At 40.9% G+C, this 17,242-nt stretch overlaps 1 protein-coding gene across 2 annotated transcripts in view; it reads left to right on the top strand.

Annotated features, from left to right (window-relative positions):
- The first annotated feature begins 12,797 nt into the window (after positions 1-12,797).
- smarcc1a (SWI/SNF related, matrix associated, actin dependent regulator of chromatin, subfamily c, member 1a) overlaps positions 12,798-17,242 on the top strand; it is an 85,221-nt gene continuing 80,776 nt past the window's right edge. For both annotated transcript variants that reach the window (XM_034174345.1, XM_034174346.1), the window contains exon 1: positions 12,798-13,033. In XM_034174345.1, the coding sequence (XP_034030236.1) occupies positions 12,857-13,033 (177 nt within the window). In that variant the 5' untranslated portion in view covers positions 12,798-12,856. The remainder of the gene's footprint in view (positions 13,034-17,242) is intronic.

Here is a 17,242-nt window from a genome sequence, read left to right on the forward strand (position 1 = left end):
TATCTATTGTATAGTACATTTTATACAATAGTGAAAAATTGCTATTTTGCCAATGGGAACCCACCCATGTAACGTCATAAATCTTTTTATTGTGCCAGCCCCCTTATCACTTGACGTAACATCAGGCAAGCCAGAAAATTAGAATACAGCCAAATAGCTTATTTAGCAGCACCTGCAAAACCAAAAACAGTTTGTTATTGTTATTGGAGCCCAGACATACAAGATATAGATGGGGGTGGGGGGCTTTACCGTGCATCTGGAAAGTATTCACAGTGCTTCACTTTATCCACATTGTGTTATGTTACAGCCTTATTCCGAAAGTAAAGATTAAAAATTTTTCCCCCCTCAAAATTCTACTCACAACACCCTGTAATGACATAAAAAAGGTTTTTGTTTTTTGTTTATTTTTCAAAATTTATTACATACGGTCAAGAATGCGCTGTTATGTTCTGTCACGTTGTGAATTGTCTCCACACACACCCATATTCATCCATCAGCTGCTGAACTATTCAGATCGCTCCCATTTGCTCCTCAAAATCCACAGAAGAACTTTGTGACTGCATGCTTAGTTGGGCTTTGTGCCATGAAGTGGTGCAGAGAGGAGGAGGAGACAGTGTCAGATGTGTCGCTCCACGCGGCTCTCGTCTCACGCATTTTCCAAACATCACGCAGAGCAGCAGCAGGTGGAACACCTGCAGGAGTACGCTGATGAGCATTGGAACAAAATTTGGCCGATTTGGCGTCACTGTCCTCCTTCAGCATACTGCAGCAGTGAAACTGCAGCAGGGTTTAATTGTGCGCACATCAGAGAATAACGCTGTCATGCTCTATTAAGGATCACTACTAATCAACTAACTCAGTTGTGACCTCCACGACATGAGGTGAAATGAGGGTAGTGCGTGACATTTGTGGAAGATTTTTTTGACAGCCAAAAACATGGTCCACAAAAATCACGAATATCACGCACCAAAATGCACTATTAAGAAACCTATTCAGATGCATTAAGGCATGTTAAGAATGTCAGGAATGTGCCAAGATTCATGCAAATATGACATTTGTAACGTGTCTTGCCAGTGTGTAAACGCAGCATAATGCTGCGTTCACACCGGGCGCGACGCAAGCAACAGCAGCGACAGGTTGCCATGTAATCCCTATGGAACGACGCGTTTTGGCGCCAAGTCACGCAGCGCGATGCGATGGATGCGAATGAAGCGACACGAGTGAAGCGATTTTGAGCGATTGGCGCGTTTGTGGTGCGATATTGCGTCGCATCACGTCGCATTGCCCTCCTCCCCAAGTTGAAAAGTCTGAACTTTTTTGTCTCGTCGCGCCGCGGTGACAATCAGGGACTGAATATGTAGTGACGTGGAGATGTCTGGAGTTTGACTGAAGATGTGAACATGTCCTGTATCTGGTAGCAGCCTGTGAGCAGGACTTATGTCTCTTTTGTCCTTTATTTCACAATTATGACAGAGTTTTTGGAGCGAGCAGCAGCCCCGCAGCAGCGGGGAGCGGAGATTCTTTTTCTTTTAAATTTACGTGCGCGCGTGAGCGAATCGTCCATGGAGATTATTTTACTTATTAACTACACAGATGTATAATAAAACAAATGGTGACTGGTTTCTAAACACAATTATGACAGAGTTTTTTTGGGAAAGAGTGAGGAGCAGCCCCACAGCAAGCAGCGGAGTTTCTTTTTTTCATCTTATGTGCGCGCGCGAGCGAATTGCCCGTGGAGATTATTTTACTTATTAACTACACAGATGTATAATAAAGCAAATGGTGACTGGTTTCTAAACACAATTATGACAGAGTTTTTGGAGCGAGCAGCAGCCCCACAGCAGGGGGGGCGGAGTTTCCTTCTCTTTCCTTTTTACGTGCGCGCACGAGCGAATCGTCTGTGGAGATTATTTTACTTATTAACTACACAGATGTATAATAAAACAAATGGTGACTGGTTTCTAAACACAATTATGACAGAGTTTTTGGGGGAAGAGCGAGCTGCAGCCCCGCAGCAAGCAGCAGAGTTTCTTTTTTTTAATTGTTTACATGTGCGCACGTGAACGGGACAGGAAGTCCTCAAACTGGGTCCTGCAGAGGTGGAAGGACCGCTGAAAGCGGCCGTCATCCAGACGCAGCTCCTGCAGCAAATAATGATACTCCCGGAATTGGGAACATCTCATGACGTTTGTCAGCTTTCCACAACAAGTCGCTCCATGTGATCAAGGTCCGTCATGTTAACTTGACTGACAGCCGGAGCCGGTGAGCGGAATGGAAGCTCCTCCTATTTGATGACGCACTGGGGCGAATTTTCGCAGCAAAAGCAGAGCGATACACCAGGCGATGGTGGCACGTCCGTCGCCACGCGACCCCCACAAATTTGTAGCATCTGATCGCGCCCAGTGTGAATGCAGCATTAGACAGGAACATTCCCACTCATACTGTTCTTTGTTTACAGCTGACTCCGTCATGCAACAAGTGCACAATCCATAATATTTCTCTGGCAGATCCCCATGGCATAACATTAACCTCTCAACACAAAGGTTGAGTATCAGATCTGATTAAATCTGGGGCATCCTACTTGAAGAAGATTAGAACAAAGAGCATTCAAACAACAATTTTTTGTCTCCGTTATGAAGAACACCCGTGTAGCAGTCGTGCTGCTTTTTAAACCCGTTTGTCCAGACCGGAGTATCAGAACATACTCGTAAAGTTTAACACAAAATAATTACTTTTTTTTATCGTTGTTTGTTAAATATATAACATGCTGCGTACTCCTTCTGTGCTGACATAAATCTGGGAGCAAAGTGTTGCAAGTGTGTTTTTGTTAAATGTAGGTGGAATTCATTCAATCCAGAATTTGAATTTACAAATGTATTTTTGTTTCAGTTGCCTGTTTGAAGATTTTTCTGCCAAGGAATTTACAGTTTTAAATTTAGAACAAGTTTAACTTCGTACTGGTATATTTTGTAATTTTCACAATACAGTCTTAAAATATTTTGTTTGTTTATTTTCTGTAATTGTTGTTTACTGCCAAAGCAAAACCATTTTTCAAGCTGCATATTTCAGGGTACTGTAGCACATGCAGGAATTTAATTTTAAAAGTAGCAATCCTTATTTATTTTTTTTCTTCAGGGTACTTTAAATGGGCTTATTAAAACTGAAAATCTTCACAGTATACATATAACCTGCATTTAATAAGAACAGTTTTAATGTTCAATAAAATTATTATTATTTGGAGAAACCTTTGTGGGGCAATGGTCTATTGGATGGGGAAGTTTTATTTAAATTTTGGGTGATGTTCTGGACTGGCCTCGACACTTTTTTCTGCTTTTGGCAAATATTTTGTCTCATTACTTCACAAAGAGCTGATGGAGAACAAAGTCAGAATTCTGAAGCCGTCATCTGTTTGTTGATTGTTTTGTATATGCTCTCTGACTGCCTTTCTCATTAACCGTTTAAAAAAAGTGAATCATGTCTGCTTTTGTTCATCTCAATTTGCTTTTTATTGTTGGCAAAGCCCACCAGGGTCAGTTTTTAATTTAAGAAAAAAAAAAACATCTGTGCTGTGTAGCTTTGCAACACGTAAGATCTCTTTTAAAGCAGTCTATTCACATCACAGATGAACAGGAAAGATCCTGTGACGATTGTAAAAATAAATGAATAAATAAAGTTGAGCAGTTTGACCTGGTTGTTGCAGTGCTCTGTTCCAATGTTTTAATTCTGCACCATAACGCAGGCTTTATACATACACACACACATATATATATATATATATATACACACACACACACAGTGGTGGGCACAATTCTGCTAATTAGCGAAGCTGACCTTTTTGTTAGCAGATTAGCTTTTCAGCTAACTTCAAAAACCATCAGCAGACCAATTAGCTTCTGCTAAATTTAGTTATGCTCTCCACAAAAAAGTTATGAAGTGGCTGAGTGTTATGTGCCGACGCGGGTTGAGGAGCGGATCTGCGTCTGACTGAACCCAGCGCTAAAATAACCAGAAAGCGGTTCCAAAAACAAAACAATTTTATTTTCCCCCTTTTGTGCAATACTCTGTGTACAAACATAAAAGTGCGTTTATCTGGCGGAGTGAAGGACGGTGCGCTGTCCAGCGCCCAAAGGGATCGAAGCCCGGCGCTTCTGGACTCACGTTCACCGCCAAACACCCCCCAGGTGGACACGACAAACCGATTCTGTGAAGGATAGAAAAGGTAAGGTAAGTCAGCAGCTACAACTAATATCCTTCAAAGGCACACACTATCAGCAACACATTCAGGTCTGAATTTAAGCTTTATGTAAATGAGCAGCTTCTCACAACAGGTGGAGGATCATCAGTCTGCACGCCACGGCAGTGAGAAGCGAGCTGTACAATTCTCATCAATGTTCAAATCTACTGCGTAACAAAATACCACATTACTATTAACATTTATTCAGAAAATCAATCACCTCTGATGTGTGCTGACAGCATGTGTCCCTCACCCGTCCTCCTTCACAGGCACGATGTGTCAAACCCAGGCGCGGTCCTCAGCGTCTCACAAACAAACATCACAAGGTCGAGTTCCCGGCAACTCTGCTTGAATCACACATGGCTTAAATGCAGAACGCCATCTCATTATCTGCTTCAGCTGAAAGTCTTCAAGGTTGCACGTGAGCATCATCCACAGGTGCTGCATATCACGTTGATGAGGGTGAAGGACTCTTCTGCCAGCACCTTCTCCACAGACAATAAATCAGTTTGCATACCACCTGGAGAGCAAAGAAAAGAACACCCAAATGTCCAGCCAAACCCCCCAACACACAACAGCTGAGCACTTGCCCACATGGTCAAATCATAAAGAGACTGGGGGCCTATTTTTGACATTCTACAATCATATTCAATTTTCAAGAGTCAATATGTACATATAACTAGTACCCCAGATATGTGTATTCTACAATATGAAGATTATCCATTGAATCCCATCTTTAGTACAGCTCTTTTTTTTTTTTTTTTTTTTTTTTTTTTTTTGCGAGAATGGACAAACTGCCATTTTTGTGATGCTACAGAATAAAAAAATAGCTCTGTATCCCATTTTTGAAATTTACTACTGTATCTGGGATGCCAAAATAGTGTGTATTCCAAATTTGAGGTTTATATCTGCATTCTTAGCTGAGATAATGCCTTTTAAAAGTGGGGAAAAAAAGCTCAAAATGTGTTTGCGAGTGAAAAATAGGATTGTGGGTACCCTTATTAAAAAATAATATCTAAAAAACTACTTGGAATTAAGCAGAAAAATTTTGCATGTGTTCATCAGACATATGTAGGTACTTGTAAAAAACAAAAAAAAAAACACGAGAATCTGAGTCAGTGACCTGGGAGGCACCTGATGATTTCACACAGAATGACCCCTTTGATTCTACTCAGAAGCATCGGCGGTGCTTAAATTCAAAATTGGCTTGTCAGTAGCTGACAGTGTACCGGAGTTAATACTAAAAGTTAGTGGTTATCAGTTACCTGTAGCTTCCGCTATTTTTTTTTTTTTTTATCAGTTTATTGTTATAAAAGTTAACTTTTCAGTTAGTGGATTTGTGGTTATCGAAGCTAACGTTTTGGTTAGCTGTGCTCACCACTGTGTATATGTATGTATATATATATATATATATAAACACACACTCACTGCATCCGGAAAGTATTCACAAAGCTTTACTTCTACATTTTGTTACGTTACAGCCTCATTCCAAAAATGTATGAAATGAACTTTTTTTCCTCAAAATTCTGCACTCAATAACTCAAAATGACAATGTGCAAAAAGGTTTTTTTGTAGTTTGTTTGTTTTGGGGGGTTTTGCAACTTATTAAAAATTTTACAAAAAAATAAGACATAAGTATTCACAGCCTTTGCCAAGAAGCTCAAAATTGAGCTCAGATACATCCTGTTTCCACTTACCATCTTTGAGATGTTTCAGTAGCTTAATTGGAGTCCGCCTGGGGTATATTCAGTTGATTGGACATGATTTGGAAAGGCATACACCTGTCTACATATAAGGTCCCACAGTTGACAGTGCATGTCAGAGCACAAACCAAGCATGAAGTCAAAGGAATTGTCTAGACCTCCGAGACAGTATTGTCTTGACGGACAAATCTGGGGAAGGGTACAGAAACATTTCTGCTTTGAGGGTCCCAATGAGCACAGTGGCTTCCATCATCCTTAAATGGAAGAGGTTTGGATCTACTAGGTCTCTTCCTAGAGCTGGACACCCATCTAAACTGAGGGATTTGGGCAGAAGGGCCTTAGTCAGGGAGGTGACCAAGAACCTGATGGTCATTCTGTCAGAACTCCAGCATTTCTCTGTGGAGAGAGGAGAACCTTCCAGAGGGACAACCATCTCTGCAGCAATCCACCAATCAGGCCTTTATGGTAGAGTGGCCAGATGGAAACCACTCCTTAGTAAAAAGGCACATGGCAGCCCACCTGGATTTGCCCAAAGGCACCCGAAGGACTCTTAGACCATGAAAAACAAAATTCTTTTGGTCTGATGAGACAAATATTGAACTCTGTGGCATGAATGCCAGGCGTCATGTTTGGAGGGAACCAGGCGCCATTCCTACAGTGAAGCATGGTGGTGGCAGCATCATACTGTGGGGATGTTTTTCAGCGGCAGCAACTGGGAGACTAGTCAGGATTGAGGGAAAGATTAATGCAGCAATGTACAGAGACATCCTGGAGGAAAACCTGCTCCACACCGCTCTTGACCTCAGACTGGGGCGACGGTTTGTCATTCAGCAGGACAATGATCCTAAGCGCACAGCCAAGATAACAAAGGAGTGGCTTCAGGACAACTCTGTGAATGTCCTTGAGTGGCCCAGCCAGAGCCCAGACCTGAATCAGATTGAACATCTCTGGAGAGAACTGAAAATGGCTGTGCACCAATGCTCCCCATCCAACCTAATGGAGCTTGAGATGTGCTGCAAGAAAAAATGGGCAAAACTGCCCAAAGATAGGTGCACCAAGCTTGTGAAATCATATTTAAGAAGACTTGAGGCTGTAATTACTGACAAACGTGCATCAACAAAGTATTGAGCAAAGGGTGTGAATATGCACAAGAGATTTCTTAGTTTTTTTATTTTTGATACATTTGCAAAAAAAAAAAAAAAAAAAAAATTTTCATGTCATTATGGGGTATTGTAAGCAGAATTTTGAGGGAAAAATTTATTTACTCCGTTTTGAAACAAGGCTGTAACATAAAATGTGGAAGTGAAGCGCTGTGTGTGTTTGTGTGTGTGTGTGTGTGTGTGTGTGTGTGTGTGCGCGCACATGTTCTCTGATGCCATTACAGCTTTAGTAACTACTAATCAAATATTTTTGTGATGGTCTTTTGTAAAAAGGCTGCCGGTTCTGTATTGGCTTTAATTTTTGCTTTTATGTTTGTTTTTCTGTGTTGGAGTGGAAATATTTTTTCTTTGCAGATTTTTTTTATATTATTGCATTCATAAATGTGACAATGAGATACAAGACTGACATGGTGATGATTTTATGTCGATGATATGATTTGTCACTCTGGTGAGAACAAATGCACCAGAATGCGTGTTCGAACAAATCAAACAGTAAATAATTATGCTTTTAATTTCAGAGATGTAATAATGGTGGTGTAGACATGGGGGCAGTGGCTCCGTCATTGAATTTATTCATTTTAACCAATTCATTTCTGTGGCAGGCCAAAGTGTGTGTCAGGTGTCTTATAATGTTTATCTGTTTGTTCTGAATTTTGAAAATAAAAGCTTTTTCATCATGGTTTTTTACTTTTTGTTTTAAAGCAAAGTGCCTTGTTGCCTATGAATTTTCTGCAAAAACTGACAAAATCGTAGTCATATTTTTACACATTTTCAATAGATGGCTTTAGCACTGAAGTGAATGGAGTGATGTAATCTACCTATGACAGAGGTTTTTTTTTTTTTTACCACTTTGAAATGCCTGAAAGAGATCGGGTGAGCAAACAGAAGAACTAATGGCCCGGTTACATGGCATACGACGGTACCTGAACGAAGGGAAAAAAAAAACACAACAACAACAAAAAAAGTCACAAATCGTTGAGAAAAGGTGGACGATTGAGCTTTTGACTTTCCCCATCACTGTACAGCCTGCGAATCAGGAGCGCAAAAGGAACAAAAGAGGAACAAAATGAAACCGAAGCTCACGTTGATCGCCACGCTTTAAACGAAACGGGCCTGGACCCCCGTGTTGGAGCATTGTGTGTCTGCATCCTGCTCTGCATTCAAGGACTCTGCGCTGGGACGGAGCTCTGTAGCACAGGAGTCCTGGAGAAGCTGCAAAGAGAAGTGCGCAATCTGACCGACTGTGGAGATCTGTGAGCATGTCGGTAGATCCACCTGCTCTGGTTGCTCCAGAACAACAGAGGGATCATTTCATTCATCATCTGAATCCTCACTGTCTGGTTCAGACTGTTGATGTGCTGCTCTGTCTGTCTTCAATTTAAAAACAAAAAACTGAAGCACTTGCTCAACACTGACGCCTCATTTTTACAAAACAAAAACTTAAAAAAAAAACTACCACCACACTAACCACACACGCTAAATACTCCACCAAAATAATACATACTCCAAACATGCCAAATATTACCAATTTTCAAATATACCAATTTTCTCAGTAAATACATTTCTAAAGGTGCTATTGACCTCACATTTTCATCAGATATCAGTAACAACCCAAGTAATACACCCATACAAAGAAATCAAACCATAGATGTCCATATGTTATGAGTAATAATGTGAAATGACACAGGAAAAAAAGTATTGAACATCTGATGAAAGAGACACGCAACAAGACATGGAAAGCCAAGACTCCATCTGAAATCTATCAGTAATTAGAAAACAGTCCTGTCCCTTGTCAGTGCAAATTAATATCACCTGATTCTGTCCCAACCTATGGCCTAAGAAAAGGTGTCTTTTTACCAAGATGTTGGGTTAAAGCAAAGAGCTCGCCTAAGATGTTCATATATTGTATTCTTCGTAGAATATTGATGAATATACGGAGAATGTTGTAAAATATGTGAATGGCATTGGTCACAGAAGGATTTCTAAACTTCTGAATGTACCACTGAGCACTGTTGGGGCCATAATCTGAAAAAGGAGAGAACATCATTTTGCCATAAATTGGCCACAACCAGGTACTCCTTGCAAGATTTCTGACAGAGTTGTCCAGGAGCCAAGGACTGCTTCAGAAAGACTTGGAATTGGCAGGTACAATTGTTTAAAAGAAAACAATAAGCGCACACTCACTGTGGAAGACTCCATTTCTGAAGAAAAAGGATGCTGAAGCTCATTTAAAGTTTGCTATACAACATTTAGACAAACCTGTGAAATGCTGGGAGGGAGAATACAACCCCTGGCAAAAATTATGGAATCACATAATTTTTGCCAGGGGTTGTATATTCTGGTCACATGAGACCAAAATGGAATTCTTTGGATGCCATAATACCATAAATGGCACTACACAACAGCCCAAAAACGCCATACCAACTGTGAAGTTTGGAGGTGGGAACGTCATGGTGCGGGGCTGTTTTTCAGCATCCAGCAGTGGCAAACTTCATATCACTGAAGGAAGGATGAATGGAAAAAGGTACAGACATTCTTGATACAAATCTACCAGGATCATGAAGATGAAATGAAGTTGGATATTTCAGCAAGACAGTAATGATCCCAAACACAGCCAAGGAAACTCTCAATTGGTTTCAGAGACTGAAAATAAAGCTGCAAGAATGGCCCAGCCAATCACCTGAGTTGAATCCAATAAAAAAAAAAAAAATCTATGGAAAGAACTTAAGATCAGACTTCATAGGTCCACAAACAGTCTTCAATCCTTGAAGACTGTGTGGAAGAATGTGCCAAATAGTGGAGGTCCCACCCACTGCGTCTGTGACTAAAATTCCGAGAGTAAGGTTTGAATGTATATTCTAGCAGCGCCGCCGTTCGGCATAAGCAGACTACGCAGTCTGCGTGGGGCACCAACCATGTTGCATTAGTTTGCAGGGCCTCCAATTGACTGAAAAATGTGTTGAAATTATTACATTATTACCAGTGATGCCAGTGATAACCACTTTTTTTGTAACGAGTAATCTAACGCTAATCTTTCCAAATGAGTAATCAGATTAAAGTTTCTTCTCCAAGTCACTGTGCATTACTATTATTTTTGCATTGTGGGTGGACAGCAGCATTAAACTTGGTCTGTGGGCAGGGGGTCGGGGTTCGACTGCCCACTTTAAGCGAGCTGTGAGCTTTTCATCAGCTACGACTCGTCCTCACCTCTTAAAGCGCGGTGAAAACAGCACACCTGCACTGACCTTTACAGTCATTTTTACGCTTTATTTTTCTCCTTTATTTAGAATTCTGAGCTGAGCCGCTCCGTATCGTCTCGTTAAAAACAGCTGATCCTCCGCGACGCGTCAACAACTAACACTATTTTCCACTCAAATGCACCTAAACTCTCTTTCTGAGGACCACATGATGTGAAAACACAATAAAACTTTCTTACCTGTAAATCTGGTCATGTTTTCTGCATAAATAAATGTTATCCATTCTTTGTGCTCAAACGCGAAAGCAGGGGCGAATCCAGATGGAATGGGGGCGTGGGGCAGGGATGTGCCCCCCTCCCCCACAACACCCCTAGATTAAAGGGTCAGTTTTGAAGCCGTTTTTTTTACTACAACTACTAATACTACTTAAAATAATAATAATTTTGACAAGTAAAATGTTTATAGAGAATTTAAATGTTAGAAAAATGTTAGAATTTAATAGTTACATTTATAAACGATGTAGGTTAGAAATTGCAAGTTTTACTGTTACAGTGCTGTCAACAGTTAAATATGAGGTCAAGAAAGATTATTTTACTTTTTATAAAACAAGTATTTATTTTCATTGAAGTCAAGAAAGGGTGACTATAAAGTGAGTTTTGGCAAAACAAGTATCATTGTCATGTTGAGGTGGCAGAGGGTTGTTGTCAGCAGCTGGGGAAAGTAACTAAAAAAGTAACTAGTAATCTAACTTAGTTACTTTTATAATTGAGTAATCAATAAAGTAACTAAGTTACTTTTTCAAGGAGTAATCAGTAATCAATCAGTAATTGGATTACTTTATCAAAGTAACTGATTATTACATTTCAAAATCAATATGAATTATTTATGAATAGGCCCATCGTTTTTGTCTTTAAACATTGTGTAGGCCCCTACCCCATTACTTAATTGGGGCAAATTAACAGTTTTTTTTGCCTAATTAAAGCCCCCATCCACCCCCACCCCGATTCCCTGAAATGGTACAGCCCTGTTTGCGTCTTTCTCTGTTCGCTGTGTCGCCTAACCAGGGTTGCCAGATGTGATGATTTCCAGTCCAATAAATGCTCAAAAATGCATGGAGGCCCTAAATCCTGCGCAATTTGAACTGATTTTTAAAATGTGTGTGGCAATTCTATACAAAAAAAACTCGTCCAGTGCCATATTTTTACTCTAAACAAACCAATTGGATGGGAAAACACCCAATCTGGCAACCCTGCGCCTAACTGAAGTAGCACTGCTAGCCCACATTCGATTCTGACACGAGACGACAAGTTGCCACTATGCCACAATTAAACAGTGAAGCGACAGCAGGAGTCTGGAGCTGAAAAACGGAGGAAAAAGAAACAAAAAGATGATGCCCGTGCATCCCTTGCTGGTAAGTACGTGTTAAAGGTTTAAATTGTTTTGATTGCTTAATGTTCAGTGGTGCTGCTTAAGCTAGGTTGCATTGGCTTTGCTGATTTGATGTAGCTTTAAACGCTAAACTTAAATGCTTTAATAAATAGTAATGGTTTGAGTAGAACTTTTGTGTGTGTGTGGGGGGGTGGGGGGTTTCTCTTGTATGGGGGTGGGGGGGCCTGCCTGACCAGTTATGCTTAGGGCCTCCAAAACCTTAGCAGCAGCCCTGTCTTCAAGATTGGCCCAAAAAAGAGATTTTAGCCGGGGTAATTTTTTTCTAAGTGCGGGCTAACTCCACCAGGGGGCGATAAGCAAAATGGCCACCAAATTCAATATTTTGCCATATTTCCACTTCTACTTGACGTAGAACATTAATTTTGGTATCTAAATCTATGTTTATGGGGTCAATGAACCCAAATATGACAATATAAATAACATCTATCACCTAGAGGGCGCTGTTGAACATTTAAATTCAAAATATGTTTTTCTTGAACATCAGTAAAAGACTAATAATCAATCAGAATCATGATTTACTTTAGCTGCTGACAAAGTCAAGTATTTGTAGTTTGTTGAGTTTAAACATAAAATACTTGCAATGGGTTTTAAAATTGATATGTTATTTATAAGCCAGTATTTGCTGGCTAGATGTGTGCAGAAGAATGATGCTTTTGACTCCTGTTGCAAGTTGATATGTACAATGCTTCAATGGGTTTTAAAGCAGTTGCCAGACATTTATGTCTTCTTAACTTTAAAAAAAGCAATTGAAACCTTTCACCTGGAAAGGCTGCCAGCTCCATCCGAATACATTGCCATCATCTGCATGGGCTTTGGATGGAGGTTGTCTATTCCATCAGCTGAGAAGCGCAACAAATGTGATGGAACAGTGTACACCTGGGTGGAGTATGATTCAGACATGCTATCCCTGATACTGAGATGTCACAAGTCTGCGAGGACAATTGTTATAAATTTGAGATGATGCCTACATTTCCCATAACCCCATTCGCTTTTGTTTATCGCGAGATATGAAAAAAATGTGAACACGCTTGCGCCTGCGCAGTGTCATTCGAAGACTTGCATGCTGAGCGGCGTCGCGGAGGAGAAAGAGACGAACCAAGCGAACAAAACACAATGGCGACAGCAGGCGGGGGAACAGGCTCAGCCGGTCCAGGTATCGGCATCGTCGGCGGTGGAGCTGCAGTGGGACGAAAAAAAGACGGTGGGCCGTCCACGAAATTTTGGGAAAGTTCTGAAACGATATCTCAGCTGGAGACAGTGCGGCTGTGGATCGGGAAGCACTACAAGAAGGTTAGCAAGCTGCTGTGCTACTTTACTACTATAAAGGCCGCTTTCCACTGGTACTATAAAACAATAACGGGGGTTTTCCCCGAGACAAAATAAATTGTGCCCAAGGGTTCATTATGTGTCCAACGTGTGCGTTTGTTTGCGACTCACTGATAATACCAGTGAACATATGGCCATGTCTATTTCTCTGTCAACAGCAGCTAGCTAGCCAGCTAGCTAGCCAGCTAGCTATCTACCCGTGCCTCTGCCAGGACGCTTATGTTTACAAAACTGCGGCCGAGATGCGTTATAGTTTACGGACGTGTTCAAGTAGGAAGCTTCTATCATAGTATTTGAGCGAAACTAATCTCACTAACCTATCATCAGTGCAAAAGGCCTGAGAAGCTAATTCAGTGCAGTCATGGGACTGTGTTGGGATGATCGTGCCATCAGTAGTATCTCATCTTGTCTACATTTCTACTTATAGTCTTCCTTTTTGAAACATCCTGCAGTTCTGTGCGTTTTTCAAAGTAACTGTTTGCAGCCCCTGAAAAGTACGCAGTGTTGTTTTGTCAACACAGCAGTACAGCGGTGTGTAGCCTCCATTCAGTCATACAAAGACTAGTCTACTTGCTTAGACACCGTCAACAATATAACACACACTTTCTCAGGTCAAGTCACACCAAATATATTAAATTAACCTCCACCAGAGGTTATACATTCAGTTTCGGAACAAAACTGAATCTATACTTGGTACAAATTATGTTAATTAAAACAAATGATCTAATTTTCACCTTTGTATCTTTTTTAAAGAGCAACACATATTAAGACCGCAGTTTACTTTTTTAACTTATTAATTAGACCAGTGCTCAGAGTTGTTCAAAAAGCAAACAGAAAAGAGTAAGTCCTATCTGAGAAGTTGCAACTTGTCGGTTATGGTTATTACTTGATAAAAATCTTAAAAGGCTACACATTTTTAAAGTGCTTATTTTTCTGGCAGATTGAATCCTTTCAGATAGATGCTTGACTTCAGCCAGACTGAGCCAAAAAACACAGTACGAAAAGAGCTTGTTTTTGTATTTAAAGAGTAGGTGAATCCTATGTTATTCCTATGTACGAGGGCTGTCATTAAAGTATAGGTCCTTTTTTATTTTTTTCAAAAACTATATGGATTTCATTCATATGTTTTTACGTCAGACATGCTTGAACCCTCGTGCGCATGCGTGAGTTTTTCCACGCCTGTCGGTGACGTCATTCGCCTGTGAGCACGCCTTGTGGGAGGAGTCGTCCAGCCCCTCGTCGGAATTCCTTTGTCTGAGAAGTTGCTGAGAGACTGACGCTTTGTTTGATCAAAATTTTTTCTAAACCTGTGAGACACATCGAAGTGGACACGGTTCGAAAAATTAAGCTGGTTTTCGGTGAAAATTTTAACGGCTGATGAGAGATTTTGAGGTGATACTGTCGCTTTAAGGACTTCCCACGGTGCGGGACGTCGCGCAGCACTCCCAGGCGCCGTCGTCAGCCTGTTTCAAGCTGAAAACCTCCACATTTCAGGCTCTATTGATCCAGGACGTCGTGAGAGAACAGAGAAGTTTCAGAAGAAGTCGGTTTCAGCATTTTATCCGGATATTCCACTGTTTGCGTCGGAAACGCAGCCGGCGCGGTGTGGCGGCACAGGAAAAACACCTCCGTGTTGATAACCATTTGTAAAATCCAGGCGGCTTTTGATGGCTTTCAGTGGAGTGAGTATATGAGAAATTGTTTAACAGCTGGACATGTTCCAACTTGTCCTTAAGGCTTCCAACGGAGGTGTTTTTCCTGTGCCGCCGCACCGCGCCGGCCGCGTCCCGACGCGCGGACCCGTCCGCACGTCTTTCGTTAAAAAAAAATCTCCTTTAACAGTGGACTATCCGGATAAAATACTGAAACCGACTTCTTCTGAAACTTCTCTGTTCTCTCACGACGTCCTGGATCAATAGAGCCTGAAATGTGGAGGTTTTCAGCTTGAAACAGGCTGACGACGGCGCCTGGGAGTGCTGCGTGACGTCTCGCACCGTGGGAAGTCCTTAAAGCGACAGTATCACCTCAAAATCTCTCATCAGCCGCTAAAATTTTCACCGAAAACCAGCTTAATTTTTCGAACCATGTCCACTTCGATGTGCCTCACAGGTTTAGAAAAAATTTTGATCAAACAAAGTGCCAGTCTCTCAGCAACTTCTCAGACAAAGGAATTCCGACGAGGGGCTGGACGACTCCTCCCACAAGGAGTGCTCACAGGCGAATGACGTCACCGACAGGCGTGGAAAAACTCACGCATGCGCACGAGGGTTCAAGCATGTCTGACGTAAAAACATATGAATGAAATCCATATAGTTTTTGAAAAAAATAAAAAGGACCTATACTTTATTGACAGACCTCGTATATTTGTACATGCCATGCAGAGAGAGTGCAGCTCACACCAAAGTCAAATTCCTGTGAATTCTGTGGATACTTGGCGAATAAAAGCTATTCTGATTCTGATGTTTGCACGTGAACATGCCCCCAGCTCATTCTTGAAAGAAAAATTACATCTGTGACATTTATAGTTGATGATTAAGTTAACTTTGAGACATTCTTTTTTTTTTTTCTTTTTTTTTTTTTTATGCCATTTGATTTTTAAATGCCATTTGATTTTGGAACATCATTTTGGGCTTTGAGAAACACTGATTGATAATTCTTTGCCTCGAGGCTTCGTTTAAACGCTATAGTATATACACCAGGCCTGTATGTGGCCAGGGCTCGGCATTGTCATTTGCACGCTGGCCCAGCAGCGATTTGGCCCACTGTCGGGTCACTACAAACCAGTACAGTTTATAAAATGATGGCCCACTCGGGCCACTACTATTTATTGGACCTTTTTTCTGGTGGCAAAGTCAAATTTCTGCACATCTCTGTGTCATTAAACTTCAGTGAGTCCACCATGTTTGCTTTTGTCTTGTGCCACGCTCCCACAGAGTCTCACGCACGCTCCACTAAGTGAACGAGATTTCAGGTCAAGGACATGTATTGAACGCGTTATTCAAGAGAATATAGTTCAGTGTAATTTCCCCCACTTTTTTCCCTTCCCTCCCTCATCTCCACAATTCCTTATATAGCATACGTCAGAATCCATTTATCCCACGACCTGGTCCCAGATAAGCAATTGAAGATGAGTGAGTGAATGAGAATCTATTAATGCTTAACACCCAACAGTTGGTGGCGATAATGCACCATGTTGGTTTGCAAATCGGCAATAAACTTGAAAGAAGAAGAAGTGGAGTGTGCATTCAGCCTTTTCCATTACAAATCTTTGTGAGCATTTTTTAATTCTCGGCACAGGAAGCAAGTGAAGAAGACGCAAACGGAACAGAATGCTTTGAATGAATGAATGAAACTCTGATATGTTTAAATTACAATCACCCAAACCCAGACAACAGCCAGGAAAAACAAATGCTAAAGGAATTGGTCATAAGAGGAAGCTAGATGAGGAAGAATTAAGGAAGAAAGACAAGTTCTATGAGAAAAATAAAAGAAAGAGATGCTTTGTTCCCACATGGCCACAGATGCAAGGTCACTTCCAACTTAAAAAAATTCATGAAAATTTGAAACAAAACTATATAGGTTTTTTTTTTTAGTTTCTGCATATAGTGAAACAAAACTAGCAGGTTAAATAGTAACAGTCTAACACATTTAATTTTATTCTGCACAAGTGTTATATTGACATGCTGAACAATGAATAACATATAAATATGTAACAAAGTTATGTGCAAAGTAAATTCAAACAAACATGTTCAAACAAAAACTTAAATGCAAAAAAGTTGTAAACTAATGGAAATTTCATGCAGTCTTAAGAACCTTTCACGCTGCAAGCATTGAGGATGTTAGACGCATTGCATTTCGCTTAAAAAAGCATTATTTTCAATGAGACGCTTCGCATTTTTGATGCAAAGCTACAAAAATGCTTTGCTTCGCATTTTTGATGCAAGCGTCCATTTGGATGCTTCGCTTTTGATGTGAAGCGTTACATCAAAAGCCGAGCTAAAGCGACTCTTCACCGGGAGCACGCATTGCCACTTGTCGTCAAGTTGCCATGGTCAAAGTTCAACCCAGTCCAACTTTCGCTGCTGTGCACTGTGGCGTAGCTTCGTGCTGTCCAATGTAAATGAGGCATCAAGCCAAAACATGGAAGACTACAGTACAGAACGGCTCATTTAT

Source organism: Thalassophryne amazonica, chromosome 7, assembly GCF_902500255.1.
Source record: "Thalassophryne amazonica chromosome 7, fThaAma1.1, whole genome shotgun sequence".
Classification (NCBI taxonomy): domain Eukaryota; kingdom Metazoa; phylum Chordata; class Actinopteri; order Batrachoidiformes; family Batrachoididae; genus Thalassophryne; species Thalassophryne amazonica.